At 35.9% G+C, this 26,197-nt stretch overlaps 5 protein-coding genes across 7 annotated transcripts; 4 read left to right on the top strand and 1 right to left on the bottom strand.

Moving 5' to 3' along the window:
* Positions 1-112: 112 nt before the first annotated feature.
* LOC127516309 (sialoadhesin-like) lies at positions 113-5,746 on the bottom strand. Of its 2 annotated transcripts, none has more exons than XM_051900821.1 (8): positions 5,701-5,746; positions 4,901-4,936; positions 4,517-4,768; positions 3,711-4,409; positions 2,201-2,296; positions 1,891-1,977; positions 1,683-1,770; positions 113-1,596 (listed from the first exon to the last, which is right to left on the bottom strand). In XM_051900821.1, exons 1-4 carry the CDS (start codon positions 5,729-5,731, stop codon positions 4,105-4,107), a joined length of 624 nt encoding a protein of 207 aa, XP_051756781.1. In that variant the 5' UTR covers positions 5,732-5,746; the 3' UTR covers positions 113-1,596; positions 1,683-1,770; positions 1,891-1,977; positions 2,201-2,296; positions 3,711-4,104. The 2 variants fall into 2 exon arrangements, with proteins under 2 accessions (XP_051756781.1, XP_051756780.1); XM_051900820.1 differs by having other exon boundaries at positions 695-1,596; positions 1,683-1,742.
* Positions 5,747-7,965: 2,219 nt separating this feature from the next.
* LOC127516308 (histone H1-like) lies at positions 7,966-10,088 on the top strand. Its single transcript, XM_051900818.1, has one exon. The coding sequence runs from the start codon at positions 8,553-8,555 to the stop codon at positions 9,180-9,182; it is 630 nt and encodes a 209-aa protein (XP_051756778.1). The 5' UTR covers positions 7,966-8,552; the 3' UTR covers positions 9,183-10,088.
* Positions 10,089-11,146: 1,058 nt separating this feature from the next.
* LOC127516310 (histone H2A-like) lies at positions 11,147-11,993 on the top strand. The gene has a single exon (XM_051900822.1). The coding sequence runs from the start codon at positions 11,475-11,477 to the stop codon at positions 11,928-11,930; it is 456 nt and encodes a 151-aa protein (XP_051756782.1). The 5' UTR covers positions 11,147-11,474; the 3' UTR covers positions 11,931-11,993.
* Positions 11,994-12,960: 967 nt separating this feature from the next.
* On the top strand, positions 12,961-13,900 carry LOC127516311 (histone H3-like). The gene has a single exon (XM_051900823.1). The coding sequence runs from the start codon at positions 13,025-13,027 to the stop codon at positions 13,433-13,435; it is 411 nt and encodes a 136-aa protein (XP_051756783.1). The 5' UTR covers positions 12,961-13,024; the 3' UTR covers positions 13,436-13,900.
* A 357-nt stretch (positions 13,901-14,257) lies between these two features.
* LOC127516300 (histone H2B-like) lies at positions 14,258-24,639 on the top strand. Of its 2 annotated transcripts, XM_051900805.1 has the most exons (10): positions 20,868-21,077; positions 21,192-21,282; positions 21,375-21,722; positions 21,829-21,946; positions 22,059-22,150; positions 22,988-23,102; positions 23,230-23,310; positions 23,409-23,576; positions 23,687-23,854; positions 23,963-24,639. In XM_051900805.1, exons 1-10 carry the CDS (start codon positions 21,034-21,036, stop codon positions 24,181-24,183), a joined length of 1,446 nt encoding a protein of 481 aa, XP_051756765.1. In that variant the 5' UTR covers positions 20,868-21,033; the 3' UTR covers positions 24,184-24,639. The 2 variants fall into 2 exon arrangements, with proteins under 2 accessions (XP_051756766.1, XP_051756765.1); XM_051900806.1 differs by lacking the exons at positions 20,868-21,077; positions 21,192-21,282; positions 21,375-21,722; ... (5 more) ...; positions 23,687-23,854; positions 23,963-24,639 and adding exons at positions 14,258-16,737; positions 17,142-17,271; positions 17,693-17,756.
* Positions 24,640-26,197: the final 1,558 nt, after the last annotated feature.

The raw sequence follows: 26,197 nt of genomic DNA, 5'->3' as shown, positions 1-26,197 counted from the left end.
TATTTATTTGCTGCACTCATTTAATTTAAGGAAGATATAAAAACTGACACAATCAGGTTAAAAAAAAAAAAAAAAAAAAATTGTACTAGAATCCGGATTATGATATATTTAGCTGAAGGACAGCATATGACTAACGCTTTCCGCATATAACCATTGTGGTTTTTACTAGCAGCACACACAGGAAGTTCACATTTGTTTTTGGTGAATAGAATAAGGTACTCAAATCATTTTCAAATAATGCCATAAGGAAAATTCAAAGATATATAAATATTAAAAATAATATTAAACAATAATTTTAAATATATGTATACGTTGAGTTGAAATAATAATGATAAATTACATTAGTTTTTCTTACAGATTACATCTTTAAGACATTTATATGTACAATATTTTACTGAGTGAATGATGCCTGTTCTTAAATTCTGTTTAAAACAAATGCAATTCAGAGCAAATAATGTTTGGTTTTGTGATGTTCAGAGTCGATCTGAATATTCTGATTGTCTCCATTGTTGAGATTCATATGCTGATTCTTGATATCTGTGTGTGTCTAAATGATGCAGTAGTTCAAAACTCTCTGTGCACAATGTTTTTGAAATCAACACAAATAATATTCTGAGAAAAAAAGGCCTTAATGTCATACACAAGCACACATTCATATTCTGAATATATTGTTATGTATTATTGAACCAGTTTCATATGAAAGCATTGATTGGCTCAATTATTACACAGCATTAAAAAAAAATCATCCATTGTATTGATTACGCAATAGCTTTTTGTGTGTTTGCATAAGAAATTTGAATTGAACAGGGTTCGTCTCCTATTGTTTGGTTTAAGTTAAGTTCTCTCTACCATTAGGCCACAGGTATTTTGCACGCCAGACAAAAAACACTTCAAACTATTTTATTGACATGATTAAAATACAAGCAGTGCAGGTATGAATGAAAGAGTAACACACAGTAAACACCAAAAAGAAGACACTAAAACACAAAGTACACAATCAAAAACTATCATGCAATGACATAGAAACAACCAAATCATCTCTATATGGTGACATCTAGTGGACAATGACAGGATAGATAGATAGTCTACATGAACATTATATACAGGATTTAACTCCAGAATTAGATTGTAGCATATTTACAAATGTTATGCTATTTTTTTTTCTTATAATATTCATAATTCTGTAAAACATAATACTATAGTAAGCGGTAATGTATCAGCGGTTAGAAGCTATTACAGGCAGTTATTTCTCTAGACCTAGACCTTAACTTTATTAGCCACCAACAGGGAAAAACTGGCCTTGATTGACTTTGCAAGTGTCAATATTTCAACTGTATTATAAAATAAAAAAAAAAATTACTGAGTTTTTTTTAACAGAAAAAAAAAAAAAATCATCATTTGTTGTGCGATGACACAAAACATGTTATAAAATATAAATTATGCATATTTGCTGCTTATGATTAACAGCGGTAATTTAAAATATATATTTTTTAATATTTATATAATTTATATAATATTTTTTAATCCCCATACTGTTGAAAGTTTTGTCTCATTTTATCTGAGCATTCGTCATGTCACTAGATCCAGCAACAGCACCTGCAATTATACAAATAAAAGTATAAAATGTATATTTATTGTAATTGCATGATATAGAGATATTTTGAGATTTTAGTTTATCTCACCTTAACCTGTTTACATCTTCAGTTTGCAGTAAACAGTTTCAGAACTCTTACTGGTCTTTCCTAACAGATGACAAGAGCTGAGTGTTCACTATTTTAATGACAACACTATTAACAACAATCATGTATTTATGCATTTATTTTACTGCATTATGTTACAACAAACAATCAGAATAGCCTATGCACTGCAGCAGATCCGTTGTGGTCATACCTTTGTGTTCTTTCTTTTTCTTTATTTCCTTCACTGTTCTCAGGTCAATCTCAACATAGGTCACATCAGAAAGTCCAATTACTGTGTCTGCGTTTCAAAAAAAGAGCTCTATTTTTCTGGTTTCACTTTGTATTTGTAGTTATTGTAATCTTTCCGTTCAAAACTGATGATGGCTACTATTTTGTTATCCATGATGGAAAATCTGTATCAGTGTCACTGTATATAATTCTGTATATTCTAATTTCAAATGTCAAAATAGATTATTGCAGTTAAAGATATTGTGAGTATTTCAGGGTAATGACAGACTGACCGAACTGTGGTGGTGTTTGTTCACTCTTCTTCTGTTCCTCTGTCTGTCTGATGTTGTGCTGCTGATGGTCAGTAGAGGGAGACAGAGATCCTCCACCTACTCAAACACAGAGAAGCTTTTGGTTCCTAAAGACCAGCTTTTCAAAACGCAAAAATGGCTTTCCTGTCCTCAGTTTACGACATGTATTCATATAAAAGTATCTTCAACCATAATAACGCTTTCAATGATAATTACACTGAACAAAATTATAAATGCAACACTTTTGTTTTTGCCCCCATTTTTCATGAACTGAACTCAAAGATCTAAGACTTTTTCTATGTACACAAAAGGCCTATTTCTCTCAAATATTGTTCACAAATCTGCCTAAATCTGTGTTAGTGAGCACTTCTCCTTTGCCGAGATAATCCATCCACCTCACAGGTGTGGCATATCAAGATGCTGATTAGACCGCATGATTATTGCACAGGTGTGCCTTAGGCTAGCCACAATAACAGGCTACTCTAAAACGTGCAGTTTTATCACACAGCACAATGCCACAGATGTTGCAAGTTTTGAGTGAGCGTGCAATTGGCATGCTGACTGCAGGAATGTCCACCAGAACGGTTGCCCGTGAATTGCATGTTCTTTTCTCTACCATAAGCCATCTCCAAAGGCGTTTCAGAGAATTTGGCAGTACATCCAACCGGCCTCATAACCGCAGACCACGTGTAACCACATCAGCCCAGGACCTCCACATCCAGCATCTTCACCTCCAAGATCGTCTGAGACCAGCCACACGGACAGCTGCTGCAACAATCGGTTTGCATAACCAAAGAATTTCTGCACAAACTGTCAGAAACCGTCTCAGGGAAGCTCATCTGCATGCTCGTCGCCCTCTTCGGCGTCTTGGCCTGACCTGACAAGGATCTGTACACAATTCCTGGAAGCTGAAAACATCCCAGTTCTTGCATGGCCAGCATACTCACCGGCACCAGCATATGTCACCCATTGAGCATGTTTGGGATGTTCTGGATCGGCATATACAACAGCGTGTTCCAGTTCCTGCCAATATCCAGCAACTTCGCACAGCCATTGAAGAGGAGTGGACCAACATTCCACAGGCCACAATCAACAACCTGATCAACTCTATGCAAAGGAGATGTGTTGCACTGCGTGAGGCAAATGGTGGTCACACCAGATACTGACTGGTTTCCGGACCCCCCCAATACAGTAAAACTGCACATTTTAGAGTGGCCTTTTATTGTGGCTAGCCTAAGGCACACCTGTGCAATAATCATGCTGTCTAATCAGCATCTTGATATGCCACACTTGTGAGGTGGATGGATTATCTCGGAAAAGGAGAAGTGCTCACAAGTGCGTGCCTTTTGCGTACATAAAAAAAAAAAAAGCCTTAGATCTTTGAGTTCAGCTCATGAAAAATGGGGGCAAAAACAAAAGTGTTGCGTTTATAATTTTGTTCAGTGTATATTGCAGTTCATCTCTTGGGTTTATTTGAGGAGATGAGAGAAACCTTTGTTGTGTTTGCAGCACCACAGCAGGACCAGTAAGAAAATGAGAAGAAATAAGATGCTCAGTCCTGCAGTCACTCCAATTATCAGAGCACGAAATCCTGATGGTCCTGAAGATCCTGATGTTTTAAAATAAAAGGTCAATAAATCAAATTAATCAAGTCAAGTTTAAGGTAGCGAATCATCTGGAATTTGATCATTAACTTAAATGAATTTTTTTTTTGTAAATTAAAATAGCTTTTGCTGAAGTTACTTACCAGTAGAGTTAATAGGCTACCCATTAAATAATCAGTGGAGCACATAAAACATTAATTCACCTGATCTGTTCTGTTGCATTTACTGTTAAAATTCTCATAGCTTGTTGGTTACTGTTTCTTATTTGTAGACATTTTTTACTCATGATGTGAAGAAGACATTCTCACACTCCCCTGATAGCGTCAGTGTAACTTCATCACTGGTGTGTGAGTATCGTGATCCGTCCGTCTCATTTCCTCTACAGCTGTAATGACCTGTGTGAGATTCATTAACAGAACTGATTCTGTATTCCTGTGATTGACTCTCATGAATCACTGAATCATCTTTCTTCCAGGTGTAGTTCCAGCTAGTGACGTCTGTCTCCTGTATGTCACATGTGAGAGTGACCATCTGTCCTCTGAACACTCGTCCATCAGGCTGAACACGCACTACAGCTTTGGGTCTCTCTGTGCAAAATTAACTGAAGATTAATTTAACTGACAGCACATGATATTGTTTTTCTGCTTAACATTACTATTATTAAATCAGATTGCCCTGTAAAAACAGCACTTACCTCTTACTGTTAGCTTGACTCTTTGACCTTGTGTTGTGGCCTTGTTATCTCTTTGTACACCACAACAGTACTCTCCTCCATCAGAGAGACTCACGTCTCTCAGTGTTTTTGTTTCAGCATCAGAATTTATTATCTTGGAGTTTTTGTACCAGATAATCCTCAGTACAGTTGAGCGTCGCACATCACAGCTCAGAGTAACTGTGTCTCCAGTGAACACTGAACTCTGGGGCTTCACAGTCACTCTGGGTTTATCTGTAAATATTTCATGATAATCTTGAGTTAATATACAGTCTTCAGTCATCATCTATCATTGCTTATGACTTCTATAATTTCCACTGCATTATATGTGTGAAGATTTGAAGAAAATATAAATATATAAATCACCTTGCGTTTGTCCAGTGTGGATGTTTGAAATCAGCACTAAAAAAAGAAAAAGAAACAAACCACACACACACACACACACACACACACATTAAAATGGTGGGTGAGATAAATTAAAACTCATTTACAGAACACTTCATTAAAATAGAAGTAGTGACAATGTTGATTTGATGCAAGATATTTCAGCTGCATCTCAACTCTGTCCATCTCTATTCTTTCACATCTATATAAGGCAGTCAATAACTGGAGATATTGAGGGTGAAAGAGGAAGTGTGAAGAAAACATCTTCATTCTTATGAATAGTGACACTGTCATGATACAATTAAAGCACAATGTGAAGAGAAGCTCACACCATCGGACTGCAGATCTTATTTTTCACGCTTGATATGGGAAGTGACATCATTAGTCAGTAATTTCACCACATCACAATTAAGACTAAGATGCACTTACTGCTTTAGTGAAGATCTGCCGAAGACAACACAGTAACTTTACAGAACATGACAGCATGTCCGATTCAACACATGAACATTACAAACCTTAAACTGAACGACTGAAGACGTCACAGTAATGCTCAAAACACTGATCTCATTCAGCTACAGCAAATCAGTGTTTTTCACTTTCACACACACACACACACACACATAGATATCATGAGCTACAGATGGTTTTGATACTCAAAAGTACCACTCAAAGAATGATAAACAGATTCAATACATAAGAAGATGAAATACAGGTGAACACTGATTCACTACATCATTATGCAAAATGTGGAAATGAAGCATAAATGAAAAAACAATACTCACAGAGCATTAGAGGAAGTGAACTGAGCTCCATACTGATCTATTAATGACTTGCTGCATAACACAGTCTGTTTTAAAGCCTCAGCACTTCCTGTACAAACACAGAGAAGAAACCGTAATTCACAGGTCTGAGATGTAGCATCAAACAAACCCTTTCCTGCTTATACTTCACGCAGCTGACCCTGATTTCAGAACCTAATAAGAATTTAGAACAAAATAAATAAACCTAAACAATATCAGTATCCTCTTTTAAGAAACGTTGAAGAGTTCCTCATAGTAATAAAGTGCTTTGAATTAAGAAAAGTCTTATTAGGCATGTTCATATGTGTACATTATACTGGTGATTTGTTAGGGATGGATGCAAAACTAGATAAGACTGAATCATTTATTTCAGTGCTGGATCTGAATTGGGCTTTATGCGCATCACTTTACTCCAAATATTATGAATTACTGTCAGACTAGTCAAAAGAGGTATTGCCAAATGCCTGAGGGAAAAGGGAAATAAGACACAGATGTTACCAAGAATTTCTGGGTGATCTTGCAACAAATCTTTAAAGGAAACTTTAAGGAACTTCCAGTTCACAGACACTTTTATCAGTTTTCAGCATGAGAATGTGAGATGTATGAGTGACTGGAGGTCAGTGTAAGTAATCTGCCAGCTGCCACTTCATGATAACTGTGTGTGCATGATGGTCTTTGAAGTTTTATATGTGATAAATCAGAGGTGGTCTTTACAATGATGATATGTCTGTATTTCATAAATGAAATGTGTACATGATATGAATAACTTTAAATTCAAAACTGGTTGTGTCCAATGACAATAAGTATTCTGACTGTGTCATTGTTTTGGCACTTGTGTCTGAATTGGTTAAACCCACAAAGCAGCAGTGAAAAACATGTCAAAATATAACTGACAGACTTTCTTGCGCTCTCTGATACTCTCTGTGGGTGTAGGCGTAGGTTGGCATGAAGTAAAAATAAGTGTAGAGAAATGACATCATGATCACAGCAATGACAATCAGAATGGAGTTCTCATCTTATTATTCAGAAATTAAGATAATGGAAACAACATTTCCCCTTTATTTTGCTGTTATTTATGTTTGACTGATTCATTTATGTTTGACTGATTTATGTATGACAGCATAGTATCAACTATGACAGAAACTACCGATTTAAAAATATATTGCAGATAATATACACTGCCCGGCCAAAAAAAAAAAAAAAAAGTCGCTGTTTGGATTTTAATAGGCACTTAAGAATCTATGAATGGATCATTATTACAGTGATTATTATGTTTCTAGCATGTTATATGTTTGGCAACGGATCTTTTAACTCTTAAAGATGGAGTGTGTAGCTTTTCATTTCTTAAACAACCATGTAGGAAGACACATCATGGCCATATTCCAGGATGACAATGTCAAGATTCACCAGGGTTAAAATTGTGAAAGAATGGTTCAGAGAGCATGAAGAATTATTTTCACACATGAGTTGGCACCTCTGAGTCCAGACCTTAAATTCATTGAAAGTCTTTGGGATGTGCTGGAATAGACTTTAGAGAGTGCTCACCTCTTGCATTGTCAACACAAGATCTTGACCAAAAAATTGATGCATCTCTTGATGGAAAACATCACATTTATTTCCATCGAGAGGTGCATCATTTTTTGGTCAAGATCTTGTATTGACAATGCAAGGGGTGAGCACTCTGTAAAGTCTACTCCAGCACATCCCAAAAACTTACACTGAGGTTAAGGTCAGTGCCAATTCATGTGTGAAAATGATTCTTCATGCTCCCTCCCAACAATTCTTTCACAATTTGAGCCTGATGAATCTTGACATTGTCATCCTGGAATATGGCCATGATACATCTTAATACATGGTTGTATAAGGAATTAAATGCTACACACTCCATCTTTTAGGGTTAAAAGAACCGTTGCCAAAACATAAAACATGCTATATAGGACTTTCTCTCACGGTCCTTTCAAACCAGTATGCTAATATCTTAATATAGGTTTCTGACTTAAAGTAATGATGTGTGAACTATCATGTGAAAATATATAAATCAGGAAAAAAAACCCCCTCAAATATCAACATTTGCTAATCTGTTTGTGATGGATTTATTTCCTAATGAAGCAGCAACCTCAACACCATATTCCCTACTTCTGATGTTGGTACATAGATAGGACTATCTGTCTAATCATGTCATTAGTGTTTAATATAATAACAATGACGCTTTAGTATTTAAGAAAAACACATTTGCATTACTCTTCCTTCAATTTATTGTTTAAGAAATCATGATCAACGTCAGGGGTCTTGCAGCATTGAAACATGAGAATCAGCCACAGACAGATGTGGCGTGTGCTTCAAGCTGCACAAAACCACTTCTGAATGAAACACTCCACAAGTCCCTCAGCGATCTTCCTTTCATTAAAGCCACTGTCAAAGTGCTAGTTCAAAATCAGGATGACACACTCAATCGTTTATCGCTGTTAATACACAAAATTGCATGAAATATACACGCAGCCTTTTTCAATACCGGTGCACGCTCTGGATTTGATCCGACGATGCTAAAATAAATGTTCATTTGTCGCGTGTTTTAGTCTTCAAATAAAGTTCAGTATCTCTACTCGACGTGTACGTTGTTTTTACTCTAATAAACTATCTTACAACTCCAGTTTTATTCCACATATGAAAGGAGAAAACACAAGCACGGCATTAGTGGAGGAGCACAGACAGTGAACAGAGCAGGTTGAGTCTACATAGTTCTCATGCTGTGGTTAAATGCGCAGCTCTGCCCAGCAGCGGCTCATTGTTGATCACAGTCATTTTGTGTGTATCTGGATTTTCTCCGAGAAATCATGGCAGAAGAAACCGCTCCAGCAGCTGCCGCGACCAAAGCGGCCAAGAAGAAATCAGCAGTTAAACGCAAGAGAACAGGCCCAAGCGTCGGCGAGCTCATTGTTAAGGCTGTGTCCGCATCTAAGGAGAGGAGCGGTGTGTCCCTCGCTGCCCTGAAGAAAGCGCTCGCTGCCGGTGGCTACGATGTGGAGAAGAACAACTCCCGCGTCAAGATCGCTGTTAAGAATCTGGTGACTAAAGGTACTCTGGTCCAGACCAAAGGGATCGGCGCTTCCGGCTCCTTCAAGCTCAACAAGAAACAGGCCGAGACCAAGACAAAACCCGCTAAGAAAGCTGCTCCTAAAGCCAAGAAGCCCGCAGCCAAGAAAGCTGCTGCCGCTAAGAAGCCCAAAACTACAGCAACAAAGAAACCCAAAACTACAGCAGCAAAGAAGCCCGCCGCTAAGAAATCGCCGAAGAAGGTGAAGAAACCAGCCGCTAAAAAGGCAACAAAGAGTCCCAAGAAGGCAAAGAAACCAGCAACTCCTAAGAAAGCAGCCAAGAGCCCAAAAAAGACCAAGGCAGCCAAACCCAAAACGGCGAAACCTAAAGCAGCCAAGCCTAAAAAGACGGCAGCAAAAAAGAAATAAACTTAATATTTTTCTCTTGTTTTATCAAAAAGGCTCTTTTAAGAGCCACCCACTAATTCATAGTAAAGAGCATTATTTCAGCTGTCATTTCACTATAGTACATTTAAACAATACATATCATTTTGTTATCTTAAACCCCCAAAGTGTCAGATGGTGCAAATGCCCGAACAAATGAACAGACTAATAAAATATTTAAAATTTTATAAATATCAGTAGTTGAGATAACTAAAAAACTTTTGTCTAGTAATTTTTACATTCTCAAATGCCGGTGGCACAACTGCAAACATGACTCTTTTATGAATTGACAAGATAATAGAAACATGACAATGCTTCATCCAGAGGACCCCAACTGATCCTTAAGGCAGGTTTGTAAAGGCTTGTAGATCTCTCAAATACTGGTAAAAACTGCTAATTTCAAGTATGGGTAGGTTGGTACACTTTCCATGTCAGGTGGTACAACTACAGTATATATTGTATACATACAACTATTTGGTTGTGCTGCCTGTCATAAAAACAGTCAAAAACTAAATTTAAACACTTTGAAATGTTATTTAACAACTGAAACTTGTTTAAACACATTGTTCATGACTCAAAAATATGCATTACATCAGTTTTGAAAAGATATTTAAAATACACATTTTTGAAGCTTTATTTGTCAATGACCCAAATACATTTAGACATTAAATTTGATGATAATGTGAACATTTTGATGAAATCTGAAGTAACTGTACATAGATGTTAGACATGTTTATAGCAGTAAACTGTATGACTAACCCAGCTTTAAGACAGGCTTGTTTAGTTTTTAATCAATTAATTGTTATAATGCTTTAAAAGTAAAACTTGGGCCAGGCAAGTTCATTTGTATAGCAGTTTATACATAATGGTAGTGCTTTACATAAAAAATAAATAAATAAATAATGTAACGTTACATACGAAATAAATTATTTTAAAAACAATGAAAATTAAGAAATAAAAACTGAAGAAATTAATGAATTAAATCGAAATAAATACATTAATACGCAATATGATATCAATGAGGAAAAAATTATTTGTGTTGTTTTTCCTGCTTAAAATTGGACACTTGAACAATATCAGTAAACATTTTCATAAATTTTTAATTAATTTATTTTTTATAAGTTTGTTGCCTCGAGACAACATTGTACCACAATGGAAAAATGTAAACATTTGGCATTTTCATATAGAAAAATAAATTATTATTTATTTATATTTATTGAAAACATCAGTTTCTTTAACTAGACACTTGAACAAACAAATTTATCCAGTTTTTAATGTATGAAAAGTTTCATATTTAATAAAAAGTAACATTTTATATTCAGCTGTTGCCCTCAGGCAACATTGTACCATAGTGGAACACAAGTATTACCAAAACATCATATTATTATGTCATTATATCAAGTTATCATATCCATCTTCATCTTCATCTCCATCTTCTTCTTTCTCACCCTCATTCTCTCCCTGACAGATTGTCACTATGATTTTATCTTCCTCATCACAGTATGACCCCTCATCATCACCCTCATCACCTGCCAGTGCTACCTGTGTTTTATACCTTTTTGAAGTGCTATAGAAAATGTGCAGATCATAATATATGCAGATATAATATGTGAATTACTATTCTTATAAGTGCATTACAAAATCATGTGGAAATGCAAATATATTTAGATAATTCTAACTCTTTACCTTACAAATATGATACATTTGTATTCAAACCTATTATGCCTGTATGGCCTTATGCGATTCCATTATGGTACAATGTTGCCTTGAGGCAACACAGTTTTTTGTTATTTTCTCTAAAACATTTGATGATATATAAAGTAAAATTCTTGAAAATACTTCTTTACTTGCCAGTGAAGGTGACTCATATTTTTGTGGGTGATTAAATAGATACAAACACGTGAAAAAAGCACTTTTCATTGAAGAAAATATGGAGCCATGCGACATGTGCTGAAACAGGACACAAAATGGACCCCTGTTGGTCATGTTTTGGTCTTTTTTTGCACTTTTATTGATTAGTATTTGAGTTATTCTGTCCTGAGATACATTTGATCAATCAATTGGTGCCTTATTTTATTAAAAACAAACTAAAATAGACCAACTAAAATAGACACCGTACCATAGAGGGTTAAAAGGAAGCTAAGAGGCCGTTGGCATATACTTGAGGGTAGTCAGTAGCAGAAAGGGGGTGGCTTCGGAGTTTGGAGAGAAGTTCACTGATTGGCTTGATGATGTGTTCAGACTCCAGCCAATAAGAGACGGTGCGCCTTTATTTAAATGTCTAATCCCAGTTCATCGTATCACTTTTACTTCGTGTTCTATCTGTTGAGTAAATTACTCGCTACAATGAGTGGAAGAGGCAAGACCGGTGGAAAGGCTCGCGCCAAGGCCAAGACTCGCTCTTCCAGGGCGGGACTGCAGTTCCCCGTCGGCCGTGTTCACAGGCTTCTCCGCAAAGGTAATTATGCCGAGCGCGTTGGTGCCGGTGCTCCGGTTTATTTGGCCGCTGTGCTCGAGTATCTCACTGCTGAGATCCTGGAGTTGGCTGGAAACGCCGCTCGCGACAACAAGAAGACCCGTATCATTCCTCGTCACCTGCAGCTGGCGGTGCGCAACGACGAGGAGTTGAACAAGCTTCTGGGTGGCGTGACCATCGCTCAGGGTGGTGTGCTGCCCAACATTCAGGCCGTGCTGCTGCCCAAGAAAACCGAGAAGACCGCGAAGACCAAGTAAACTGACTGGAGATTCTCTTCAAACCAAAGGCTCTTTTAAGAGCCACCCAACTTTTCCTTGAGAGAGATTTCATTTGTCCTATTTATATTTGCATTATAATTATATATATATATATATATATATATATATATATATATATATATATATATATATATATATATATATATATATATACTTTAAAAAAAAAAGGTAGTACTTCAGATGTATGTTCATGAGTCGTCAGCTTTTGTATTGTACAATGAATGTTGACGTATCAAATGCCACTGAGTCTTAAAAAAAAAAAAAACATAAGCGACCCGTCTGGCATTTTTTTTTTTTTTTTTTTCCCCCAAAGCAACTTTTCTGTCTGGAGTCAATAAAAGTACATACTACTCCTGGAGAAATTTTAGGAAACACACTGCATTTATTAAAGATTTTATGAATGTATTCTGAAAATGCATACCCCGGTTTCACAGACAAGGTTTAAATTAGTCCTATACTAAAATGCACGTTTGAGCTGTTTTAACTGAAAGCAACTTGTACTGAAATAACTTAAAATATGTCAGTGCCATTGTTTTGTCTCAAGATGCACACCAGTAATGTTTTTTTCTTTCTAGGGTACATTTATAAAAGCTACTCATCCTAATTGAACTAAGGCCTAATCCTGGATTATTGTGAAACCGGGCCATAGTTTTATCAGCATGGCTAAAGGATTTTTAAATTTTATTATTTATGTATACATATAAATACAATATTTAACATGGGGATATAAGTAACTGTACTTGTCTCAATTTTTACAGTTCCTTCCAACTCAAAAAATCCTATTCTGCACATTTAATAAGATTTAAATAACGGGTTTTTGTGTACAAATTTAAAACTCATTTCAAATGATGTTTGGGCGGGAAGGGAACCACAAACTGTCGTCTCTTGTTTGAAAACAGCAGGCGCACAGCCATTGGCCGACTGTTATTAGGACAATAACCAATCGAATGTCTCTGAAGCTATACCATCCAATGAACGCATGGCAGCCCTAGGCTTAAATATGCTGTGTTCAAACGAACTATTCATTTATTCTTTTGTGCATTTCAAAGCAGCGACGGAGCTCATTAGAAATAATGGCGAGAACCAAGCAGACCGCTCGTAAGTCTACTGGAGGAAAAGCCCCGAGAAAGCAGCTGGCTACTAAAGCTGCTCGTAAGAGCGCACCAGCTACCGGTGGCGTCAAGAAGCCTCATCGTTACAGGCCCGGTACTGTGGCGCTGAGAGAGATTCGCCGTTATCAGAAATCCACTGAACTGCTGATTCGCAAACTGCCTTTCCAGCGTCTGGTGAGAGAAATCGCTCAAGATTTCAAGACTGATCTTCGTTTCCAGAGCTCAGCTGTAATGGCCCTGCAGGAGTCTAGCGAGGCTTACTTGGTCGGTCTGTTTGAAGACACCAACTTGTGCGCCATCCACGCCAAAAGGGTCACCATCATGCCCAAAGACATTCAGCTGGCCCGCCGCATTCGCGGAGAGCGCGCTTAAATCCACAGCTGCATCAGTCATACAAACCCCAAAGGCTCTTTTAAGAGCCATCTCAATGTCTCTGAAAGAATTTCCATCTGCTTTTTCTTACTCTAATGTATGTTTTATACATGTAAATTTGCCGAAGTAAATGCTTTGTGTTTTCTTGTTATTCAAAACTAAAAAACAATTCAGTCTTGTCTATGTAACTTTAAAAAAAAAAAAAGTACATTCAAACCGCTTTAAACTTCAAAAAGGGGAAAGAAAATATGTATAAAAAAATTAGTTGTCTGATGTGCCTGATTAAATGTTCAGAATCTGTCTGACGTTAAAGCAGTATTTATTTCCCCAATCAAGAATCAAAAGACTGACCTCGACTTGGATAAGGCGTAACAGATGACGTATGCTAGAACCGCCCATGAATGTGGTTTCAACTAGGTCCTCTGGCTGACTATAAGAGCCTCTTCTCCAGCGTTTGTTCTGTCTTCTGTGGACAATTGAAACCCATCTATAGACATGTCTGGAAGAGGAAAAGGAGGTAAAGGACTTGGAAAAGGAGGCGCTAAGCGTCACCGAAAGGTTCTTCGCGATAATATCCAGGGAATCACTAAACCCGCTATTCGTCGTCTTGCTCGCCGTGGCGGAGTCAAGCGTATTTCTGGCCTGATCTATGAAGAGACTCGCGGTGTGTTGAAGGTGTTTCTGGAGAACGTCATTCGTGATGCTGTTACTTACACTGAACACGCCAAAAGAAAGACCGTCACCGCCATGGATGTTGTGTACGCTCTGAAACGACAGGGACGCACCCTGTACGGATTCGGAGGTTAAATCCTTCGTGAAGAAGGAAAATCCAACGGCTCTTTTAAGAGCCACCCACATTTTTGCGCAAAGATCAAATTTCTAGATGGAAAAAATACGTTTTTCTAATGCAGTAAATTCATGATAGTGTTTGCTTTATGTGATTTCTGAAATAATTAGAAATAATTTTGCACTGTATTATTCTCGCGATTCTACAAAAAGAAAAATTCCACAACAGTGTTTTCACAACTTTCAAAAAGGGAAAAAAAAAAGAGAGCGATTGATAACGGCAGTCAGAAGAGAGAAAGATGTCATTTTTACTCTCACTCCCATAGCTGCTGTATAAGTATAGTGTTATAAATGTACATAGGTTTTAAAAAAAATAAAAATATAAAAAACTTTGCAGGATTTACGATATTGATGACCGTTAAAACGCGTCATCACAGTTTGTGAAAAGGGTCTATTATTCACAATATTTTACTTGTTCATTTCTAAAAATACGCGAAAAAGAAGTAAAGGAACGGAGTTGGATGTGGGGGATGGTAGTTGTCGATGGGTGTAATTAACATTTTAAAGCTTCTGATTGGCTCGCCTACAAGGCAAGGAACGTTTAATGTGACCAATGAAACCGTTCTGTGGGTTGGGCCACAAAGACTCACAATCACAGAAGGCCGTTCTTCCCTTTTGAAATTAGCATAGGGCAGTGCATAATAACCCGCCTCTAGTACTGCCTTTTTATTGTTCTTGAACGTTTTTGAACGTAGCATCATGCCTGAACCAGCGAAATCCGCCCCGAAGAAGGGATCGAAGAAGGCCGTCACTAAAACCGCCGGCAAGGGTGGAAAGAAGCGCAAGAGATCCAGGAAGGAGAGTTATGCTATCTACGTGTACAAAGTCCTGAAGCAGGTTCATCCCGACACCGGAATCTCCTCCAAGGCGATGGGAATCATGAACTCTTTCGTCAACGACATCTTCGAGCGCATCGCCGGTGAAGCGTCTCGTCTCGCTCACTACAACAAGCGCTCCACCATCACATCGAGAGAGATCCAGACCGCCGTGCGTCTGCTGCTGCCCGGTGAACTGGCCAAACACGCCGTGTCTGAGGGCACAAAGGCTGTGACCAAATACACCAGCTCAAAGTAAAGCGATGTCTGATCTGATCAGCGAACTCAAAGGCTCTTTTAAGAGCCACCCATGTTGTCTTTCAAAAGAGCCTTGATCTTACACTGTTGTCAAATAAAAGTGAAGGAACTGTTATCCGTCAGTGTTTACTGCTGTTAAGCGTCAGTCAACACTCAGATCAATTTTCACTGTGAGTAGCATGTATTGTATTAGCTTCATTGAGAAATCATTATTAGAATGACTATATAGTTTTGATTTTTTTTTTTTTTTTTTTTTATGATAGTTTTATGATTTTCTTTCTTAAGCCTATAAAAAGTCATGTTGAGTAAAAAGTATGGTTCATTAAAAACCCCTTGATTAGTTGAAATATTCTTAAGTCAAGTCAAGTGACAGTCAGTTTTTCCAAGATCAAAGTTCAGAGTAAAAAGAAAAAGTTAAAATAAGCACATGGTAATTCCCCCCCCCCCATTTCATTAATGCTGTAATTTATTGATTAACATCTGTAAGTACTGCAAAGTATTTCAGTTCTTTGAGTGTTTGAGTCTCAGTCTTGTCATATTTAGAGTTAAAGTTCTGCTCTCTTAAACTGGCACAATGAACCTGCTGTTCTTCACATTTAATAGTTTTAATCTATCAGATATTTGTGATGTCTCTGCTCAGCTTTTACTGACAATCAAGTTCATGTTTGTGAGAAACATCTGAAATCTCATCGCTCTGTCAGTAGAAAAATTTTTTTCTATTAAATTAATTTCTCATTCATAGGCCTGTTATAAACTGCTGTCAAAGAGATTTTTATTTAATAGTGTTATTTGTTCCTGAGTGTCTTTAACGGGAAACTTTCAATAGTTTACAGAGAATTGTAATGATGAAATGCTTTCAAAATCTGTTTAATATCAAACATAAAAAGTACTAACTTTAACATTTATACAGAACATTTGATACACAATAAAACTGCTGTAAGATTAATTTTCAGGTAGACTATCTGCAGTCTCAAAGCAGCTATCAGTCATCAGTTGGAAACAGGCGCCTCAACCCCTTTGATGGGAGAATGATCAAGCAGATGTGTAATACCATAACATTCTTGCAATGTATTAAATGCTTACAATTTTGCATTTGAGACAATTGAGATGTTGTAACAGTAATGCTAGGAATGTTGGGAATTGTTTGGGCAACCCAGTCTCCTGCTACTGCGTATCTATACTACGAGTTTGCATTTTCATTCGGCGTAGTATTTACACGCCAAAGTCACATTTGGCGTATATATGGTACGCAAAACCCTCCCGTTAAACTTCCATTGATAGAAAATGCGTATGTATTGCACGCAGAAATTTATTATAGTCAACGTCATCATCATCGTCCCGCCCCTTCAATCGAACGAAGATTCACGATTTCATCTCGTGCAGGTGCCGAAGCAGCATATGCAGAAATATTGATTTAGAATGCTTATTTAGAATATATATATATTTTTTTACAGAAACTTATTGTAGGCTATATAACTTACTCATCATCTCTAGTGGGGACGAATGTTGCTACTACATAATACAGTTTAATTCTAAACAATCCCCGACGGGGAAAGAAAAATGCTTGCAGAAGCATCATTAATTCAATGTGAATTAATTATATGTCTGCTTTATTTAATCTGCTCTCTGCTTTTCTTTCTTTTTTTCTTTTTTTGCTTGTTTAATGTTACACGAATTTTTGTTTCTTTGTTTGTGATTGTATTTGTAATAGTAAAAGTATTAATAATAAATAAATAAATAAATATAAAAAGTGTATTGCCATGATTTTTAGTCCTTCGCTGTTTCAGGAACCACCCACTCCCGCTTGGAAACCAATCAAATGTTTGAACATTTTTTAGCGCCATCATCAATGTCCCGCCTCCTCATCGTGCGACCTCGTGCATCATCATCAAAGTCGTCAATCATCAGAATACCCAAGTAAGTAATTAGCAAAAACATATATATATATATATATATATATATATATTAGCAAAAAAGTATCAGTTCTTGATAACTCAAATTATTGTAAATACAATAATTCAAACTTTATTTTCTTAAGTGAGCATGCACATGTCGGCCTACAGTTGTCAGGCGGTTAATATCAGTTTAAAATCATTTCTCATTTAATGTTTTAGGGATAAAATTTAGTGAGGGTCAACTGTGCGCAACGATTACTTTTTATTGATGCATTATATGTTTTTTTGGTTACGTTATGATGAGATCACACTACTTTATGTCCATGCCAGGCATTACGTGTAGATCACAGATGTGTGGATTAATCAATTCACTGTAAACCTGACTTAACCCAACTTCTTTTTTATTTTGTAATTTTTCCCCTATTTTACATTTGTTCAAGCAGAATGTCCACAGGCTCTTTAGAAGCAGCACTTGTTCTTGGAGATGTGTTTCTTGATCAGATACAGGTAACTTTAGAAATTGTATCTTAATTGTTTTTTTATTTTGACTTCTTTTTCTCTGTCAAATAATTTTAAAGAAAACTACAAATGAATAATTATATAGGCTAATATATTATTCATGTAAGGTAAGTATAAACTACTTTAAAACCTGTTAAATATATACTATTTGCAATTTAGAAAGAAGAAAAAAAGCAAGCCAAGAGGTCTAAGCCACATCCTACGACTGTGAAGTGGAGGCAAAGGGACAGAAATGGGAATGTTATACGGCCGCTTCAAAAAAAAACCTCAATAAAACAAAAACTGAAAAGAAAGGCTCCTAACCACGGTGAGACAGTTGTAAATTTACAGTTATTGTTTAAATGTACTGTTATTTTCAGTTGTGATTTATATTTCCCACATGAAAAAATACTAGTACATTATAGTAAATACTATAGTGTTTTTGAACCATACTATTGTAAAATACTTGAATTAATTTGTTGTGGTAATTCTATAGTTGCTGTGGTAATATAACAACTATAGTAATATAAACAAATTACTTTACCCAATACTGTACTAAGTTTTCTACAACTATAGGGTATATTATACTACAATATACATTACAGTTTACTCTTGTAAAAACTAAAGTATACTACAGTATTTATTAGTTTATTAGTTCACTATAGTTAATACTACAGTATACTGTAGCAGCATAGCAGCACAAGCTGTAGCACAAGTGTTGTAAATACTATAATATATACATTATACTATTTACTATAGTATGGTTCAAAAACACTATAGTATTTATTATAAATTACTATAGTATTTTTTTCCTGTGGGTTTCTCCATATTCAGTAAATGTTTAGATTTATGCAGTCTGTTTTAATCTTTAAGTGCACTTAATTACATGTAGAACCAGATATATAGAACCCCAAAGCATAATGTATTAATTTTATTTTGTTTAAAGGTCCCACCAGTGTGCCCATCCAAGAGGAATTTGTTTATCGAGCAGAAACTGGTAACTGTACACTATGGTTATATGGAATGGCATCTGGTTAATAGAGTTTAAGTAATATTCTGCCAGCTGCAACCTACATAATTGCATATTTTTTTATAAATGAGATCCTGGTAACACTTTAGAAAACTGATCCTTCATTAATGAATAACTACACAGGAACAAATGAGTAATGCATTATTAACACTCTATAACTTCTATTAACTAACAAGAAACTCTGTTTAATGAATTAGTAAGTAATAGTGCTCAGTTGAAGGTGGTAGTTCACTATTAGCTAATCAGTAACTACTGTTTTTTTTTTTCATACCTCCCAGAGAACTACTAAGAACTACTATATACAGGTTCATAATTAATGTGAATGATGCATAATGTATAATTAATTCTAAAGTAAAGGTCACGTTAACCCACTAGTAATGACTGAAGTATTATCAAATCCTTCAGAAGGAACTACTAATTATTTGGATCAGTATTCTAAAGTGAAGATCATGGTAACCCACTAGTAATTACTTAAGTGTTACCAAATACATCAGAAGGAATTACTGTACAAAACTGTACAAAAACCTCAAAAGTTTACAATGACTCCAGTAGTTACTAGAGAGTTATCATGTTTCTCACTTTAGAATACTGATCCAAATAATTAGTAATTCCTTCTGAAGGATTTGGTAATACTTCAGTCATCACTAGTGTGTTACCATGATCTTCACTTTAGAATTAATTATATATTATGCATCATTCACATTAATTATGAACCTGTATATAGTAGTTCTTAATAGTTCTCTGGGAGGTATGAAAAAACAGTAGTTACTGATTAGCTAATAGTGAACTACCATCTTCAACTGAGTACTGTTACTTACTAATTCATTAATCAGAGTTTCTTGATAGTTAATAGTAGTTATAGAGTGTTAATAATGCTTTACTCATCTGTTCCTGTGTAGTTATTCATTAATGAGGGATCAGTATTCTAAAGTGTTACCGAGATCCTTGTATTGTATCTCTATAAAAACTGATTGTATTGTGTATTGACTAATAACACTGTTTTTTGTTTCTCCTTCAATGAAGCCTCACTCATTGAAGAATTGGAGCATATCCTTAATGACGAATGTGTTCAGCCTGAAGAGGTGTCTTTGGCAACATCCTGGCAAAAGAGGCAATCCCTAAGCCATGAAAGATGGCACATTGCAAGGGAGGCCATGGTTAAGAATCTTTTGGCAGCTGAATATGTTCAGGAACGCATCTGCCAACACTGTCTTACTGCAGAGGCCATTGTACGGTGCAGGGACTGTCTACCTAGGCAGTTTCTATGCACCGTGTGTGATGGAGATGTTCATCAGCACCTACCTCTCCATAACAGAGACTCTATGGCCCATGGGTTCTTCAAGCCATTGTGTCCAACCACTGCAGTGAAGAGACATTCCGAGGCCATTGAGTTCTCTGAACAGGGTATGCTTTTCATGTGTCCCATCATACTTTTCAGTCTGTACATTTTAAATGGCTGTTCATTAGTATATAATTATAATATATATTTAAAATAGTTATGATATATTATCATATATTTAATAAATATATTAGATTATATTTCATTTTACCTTGTTTATGAATCCTTTGCTAAGGAGTTTATTATCATTGTTTTGCTTTTGAATTTTTAGTTCGATATCTTCCACTACTTTTGCCAGAGAAAATTTGTGCCTGTTCAGAAAGTTCCTGCAGGTTGATCAGTGGCAAGCCCATTATTGTAATAAATTTTAATGGTAAGATGTAGTTTTTTCTCTTTATGAAAACAACACAAATTAAGGTTAATATAAGAACTCAATGCTTGCATGTAATATCTGTGATTAGGAATTTTTAAAGCTGTTGTGATGCATGTGAACTTTTTTATTATAGGACGGTACAATCTCACCCTTCCATCACTGGAGACCTCATGCTGTGGGAAAACATGGTCAGTGGGGCTCAGTGATCTCCTCAAGTCTGGGTACTGGCCAGCCTCTATACATTTTGAGACCGTGTATGAGGCTGGCCTTTTTAGGTCTTTTCTGGATTTAAAACTTTTTGCTCCAGGTCTTTCACGTCAAGCGTTCCTTGGAATGCTTGACCGGAGAACAGAGTACAATGGCAGGGTAAATATTGTTATTCAGTGTATATTGTTAACATGATGTTTGTTCTTTAAAGCGATTGATTGGTTTGGTTATTTCAACAGAGTGGTAAAATATGTGGAGACACATTCCAGAAAGCCTTGCTGGAGTGGACCTTTGCCCAGCATGAGGTTGAGAGGCTTTGTGGTGTACAGCCATTTAAATGTCCTGCTTGCAGTCCTTCCATGCATGCCATCTCAGTGGATGGTAACAGGAAGCTGTACAGGTTCCATAATGCACATGGGTATGTTTTTTTTCTTTATTTTTTTATTGTACTACTTAACTGTCTATATCATGTTTCTCTTTCCCAATAAAATTAAGCACAGAGAAGGGCTACTTCGATGGGACATTTATAATGAAGGATGAAGATGTTTCATCCTTTGTGGGATATGTTCATGAAAAGACCAAGCATGTAATAACCCTTAACTTATTGTCATATTGTTTATTCCAGTCCAGCTACCATTATTGAAATATTAATAATAATTTTATTGTAATGTCTTGTAGGCCACAGGTAAAGGGGTGTGTGGCTCTTCTCAATGGACAGCAGCCAAGGAGTCTGCAAAAAAGTCGACATCAAAGATTGATGAGGAAGGCCTTGAGATTGCTGTGTGCCGACATGGAGGACTTTTAAAAGGCCTAAATATGTTCAGAGGGGAAATATTTGCTTATCCCCTGTTCCTTCAAAACACCCTCTCAAAAGAAAATGTGTCATTCTTCTGCTCAGATGTCGCCTGCAAGTACTGGCCATACTTAAAGAGAGTGGTGGGACACTGTCCAGAGCTAAGGCCTTTATTAAATATGCGCCCACTATTATCAGTTATGCATGCCAAAGCACATGAGTGGAGTTGTGAGGTAAGATTCTTTCTTTACATTAAATTATATTAATGATATTTTTGTGGTATGGACATGTACTTTTATTTGAACAGCCATTGTTTTTTTTTGTTTTTATTTTTTGTAGATAAAATGGTCTGGAAGAAACCAAGAGGGAGCTGGTCTTACAATTGGAGAAGAGGTGGAGCAAGTCAACTCCTTCTTGTCGAGAGCTGCAATTTGCACTAAATACATGTCCAAAGCTGGTGAATATATTAGATAAACACTACTTTTAACATATAGTTATTTCTAAGTATCAATGAATCATGACTATAACTTTTTTTAATATATTTTCTTTGACCAACTATCTAATAATAGCACGTTCAGACATGCTCACTGTTCTTGCTTCTGCATGGAACAAACGGAAGTCTGAAAATCTGGCCAAATGTTTGTCTCAAAGATACATTAAGGTATTTTACTGATGCAAAAGTCAACCTTGTTCTTATCGTACAAAAAGTACATTTAAAGGGTTAGTTCACCCAAAAATGAAAATTCTGTCATTAATTACTCACCCTCATGCCGTTCCACACCTGTAAGACCTTCATTCATCTTCAGAACACAAATTGAGATATTTTTGATGACAGAATGGTGTCAGATTTCCATCCATAGACTGCCTTTGTTACTGAAACATTGATGCTTCAAAAACTCCATAAAGAGACTGGAAAACTAATCCATATGAATTGAGTAGTTTATTCCAAATTTTCTGAAGAAAATCGATTGGTTGTTATGACGAACAGATTTAATTTAGGCTTTTACTCGCATGTAAACTTTGATCAGCAAACATAAGCAGAAGCTCAACCAAACTTGAATAATGCACAAGAGCAAACCTCTCTTGGAGGCTCAAACGTGCTGCATAAACAATGAGGTTCATTCTTCATCTGTTCATCATAACAAGTGATCGATTCTCTTCAGAAAAATGTGGACTAAACCGCTTGATTCATATGGATTAATTTTACGATGTCTTTATGAACTTTTCAAAGTGTCAAAGTGGTAGTTGCAAAATTCAGTCTGTGGAAGGAAATCTGACAGCATTCTGTCATCAGAAATATCTTAATTTGTGTTCTGAAGATGAACGAAGGTCTTACGGGTGTAGAACGACATGAGGGTGAGTAATTAATGACAGACTTTTTATGTTTGGGTGAACTAACCCTTTAACATAATTTGAGCAATTACGTCTATTGCATACATTGTTGAACTATAAACCTTTATGATCAAATTAATTTTATAGTGTTTTGATATGTATTTAGACAACCGAAAGGCTGAAAGTGGAAAGAGAGAGCTTTGAAAGTCTGCAGGCTGAGCTTAATGTCAGTGATGATGACATTCAGCAGTGGGTCAGTGATGTCCAGCAGTGGGCCACAGGTAATACATTTTGAAGGGCCTGTTTTAGTTTTTTTATGTAATAACATTTTTTTCCATTTATAAATGTTGTGCACAGAAGGCAGAATATATCAAATTTGTAAGGCTAATTCATTTGTTTGGGATGTAGTATCAAGTGCAAAGGAGGACACTGGACTTGAGGGCAGAATTCGAGGCCTTTATGTGAAAATGAATCTATACCGTCAGACAGGTCAGATAAGATGATGATGATGATGATAAAAAATAATTCATATAGCTAAGGAATGAACTTGAGTGCTGTAATAATAATATATGTTGTTGATTTATTAGATAGCAACAAGAGAAGGCACAAAATAAGGAGGAAAATTAATGAAGACAAGTCAACCTTGGCAGCTGCCATTAAGGACTTCAATGAACAGTCAGTCTACCAGCTTCCTTCCGTGGATGAACTGCTCACAGCTGATCATTTCCAATGGCCATGGGAATGCCCTGACACTAGTAATTAACTTTAAAAAAATATTCAGTGTATTTGATAAACATTGTTTGATGTTAATACAGTCCTCCTCAGTGTTTAAAAGATGGTAATTTAGGACCTTCATTAATTGCAGGTAATGGCAACCTCTCAACTAAGAAGATGGTCTTTGACCGGTTCATGATGCTTTCCCGACTGAAGGAGGAGGAGCAGATCATAGTGACGGAGGTGAAGCAACACTGGCGATCATTGAAGGAAGCTGAATGTTCCCTGAGGGATCTCTCAGTTCAAATACAAACTAACAGTGAGTATCCATAACAAATTCAAAACCAATGCATTGCTGGAATTAAAACATTAGGGATTGATTTTATTTATCCTTTATTTATCCTCTTTTCATTCCTTTTTTGTGTAGACAGTGACTTTGAGCTTTCAGAGGAGAGTGCCAATGGACTACTGTGCCTTCTCAAGAGAAAACTGGAAGACCTTCAGTTTCTGCAAAATAATGCTAGGATGTTATACCGACAATGTGTTCTGGGACAGGCTTCGGACAGCATTCTATTTGATAACATTTCCGATGAAGAAACTGAGGCAATAAACTACAGCTCTGATGAAACAGACAGTGATGAGGACTAAACCTGAGTATATAGAATAGACAGATACTGAAGAACTATTTTAATAAGCTGTATTTCTTTTTTTTTTTTTTTCACTGTGAGAAACATTTTAGCATATTAACAGAATCTATTTAATATTTTCCCATCCTAATGGAAATGAGATTAAGGTTCAGCAGTACAAGTTTTGACTATTATTTTTGAATCTTTAAATGTGTATGTAAGACAGGTGTTTCACTCCACGCATTTTTATAGTCTTATAAACAGCCATACAACCTCCATCCCTATTAATTATATTCTATTATTTCCATTTTCCTTAGCTCTCATGGGATCATACAGTGTATATCTGTGAGGGGTGTTTTGCAGTGTGTACATATCTTATATTGATAGAAAGTATATAAGGATACATAACGTTTTCACCTAATAATTTTTTTTCCTTACTGTAAGCAAAATAAAATACTTGTACAGTGATCTACAAAAACAGTCTTGTCTTTTTATCTCCTCTCTGTTCAGGCAGGTTTTGCATGTGATGTGCAGATAATTCTGCAGTATATTCTCTTTTGACTAATACATACTGTTCTGATAAATACTATGACATAGTCAGTGCAGTTCTTACAAATTGTATTCTGTTACTAACTCCAAATTACATGACAAATTGTATCCATTACATTACACATTTAAGGTAACAGACTATGATTTGTATTTGATATGTTTATCTGCATGTCATGTGACCATTAATGTACATCAGAGAATAAAACTTATTATTATTTTATTTTTGACCTAACAACTAAAAATCTCAGGGCTTACTTCAAGTAAAATTATTAGTAGGTCAAAGAGGTTCATCTGACAAAAATTGTGGAGAAACACTGCATTGCATGTTAATATGAAATGACGTGAATTTGTACATTTTAGTGTGTTTAAAAGACAAAAGCCTTCCAAGGACAGTGATACATGGTTAACTGACTCAGTGTTATTCAATTAATAATGTTTACATCAGAAGTCGATTAGATATGCAATGTTGAGCACTTAAAACACTTAAAATGATTTCTGTAAATCCAGTGATCAAATGCTGTGTTTGGCATGAGTTTTTTAGAGATAGACACATGACTAGTGGTTAAACTGTGAGTGCTATTCCACAAATTAATTTTTTTTAGAAAGGAATTTTAAAAGATAAAAAAGAAGTAGGGAGAATGTTTTATATATATATATTTACTGCCATTGTGAGATTAACATGTAATCATGTAATCAATAAAACAAAACAAAAAAACCTATAGTCTGATTATGAGTATTTAAAATGTAACAATCTAATTACAAGTACTTAATTTTTGGAATCTGATTACATAATCCAGATTACATGTAATTAGTTACTACCCAACAATCAACAATGATTATACAATGTAGAATTGCATTTTAGGTAATAGTCTGAATATAGTTGTCTTATGCCACAATTCAGAATCTTGAATTAGCATTTTATTAATAATGTCTTGGGTTAGGGTTAGGGTTAGGGTTAGAGCTGTCCTAATGCAAGTAACCAAGAAAATGTAAAAATTCACCCAGAATGTGGACTATTTTATCAGTGTTTTTAAATACATCAACCCACCTGATTTTCATGTTGTATGCTATAATGTAATCAATCAATGCTAAAATTAGTACTAAATCAGCATGTCAAGACCAGTTGTGTTCATTTGAAGTATTACTGATTATATTACAGTGATTGGTTATTAAATTATAAAGTACAATGACACTCTTTTGTTGGTCCTTTTGACATGAAGAATGAGAAAGCATGAGTTAAGTATTACAAGTAAGGCCCAACACTGGATAAGGATGTGTAATAGTGCAATGAAGTGTCACAATATGTATTGGTTGTTTAAATTGGTGTCTTTGTTTACTGTAAACACTGTATTCTTGTTCTTGATCTAATTAAATAAACGGAAGCCCATTCCAAATGGGCATTTATGATGATTTTTGGGGGTCTGTTCTTGTTCTGTTCTGTTAACTATGACTGGATGAACTTGCAACAATTTACATAATGGCAAGTT

This window comes from Ctenopharyngodon idella, chromosome 7, assembly GCF_019924925.1.
Source record: "Ctenopharyngodon idella isolate HZGC_01 chromosome 7, HZGC01, whole genome shotgun sequence".
In the NCBI taxonomy this organism is placed as follows: Eukaryota; Metazoa; Chordata; class Actinopteri; order Cypriniformes; family Xenocyprididae; genus Ctenopharyngodon; species Ctenopharyngodon idella.
The sequence above is the reverse complement of the archived record's forward strand: the minus strand, read 5'-3'. Positions and strand labels throughout refer to the sequence as shown.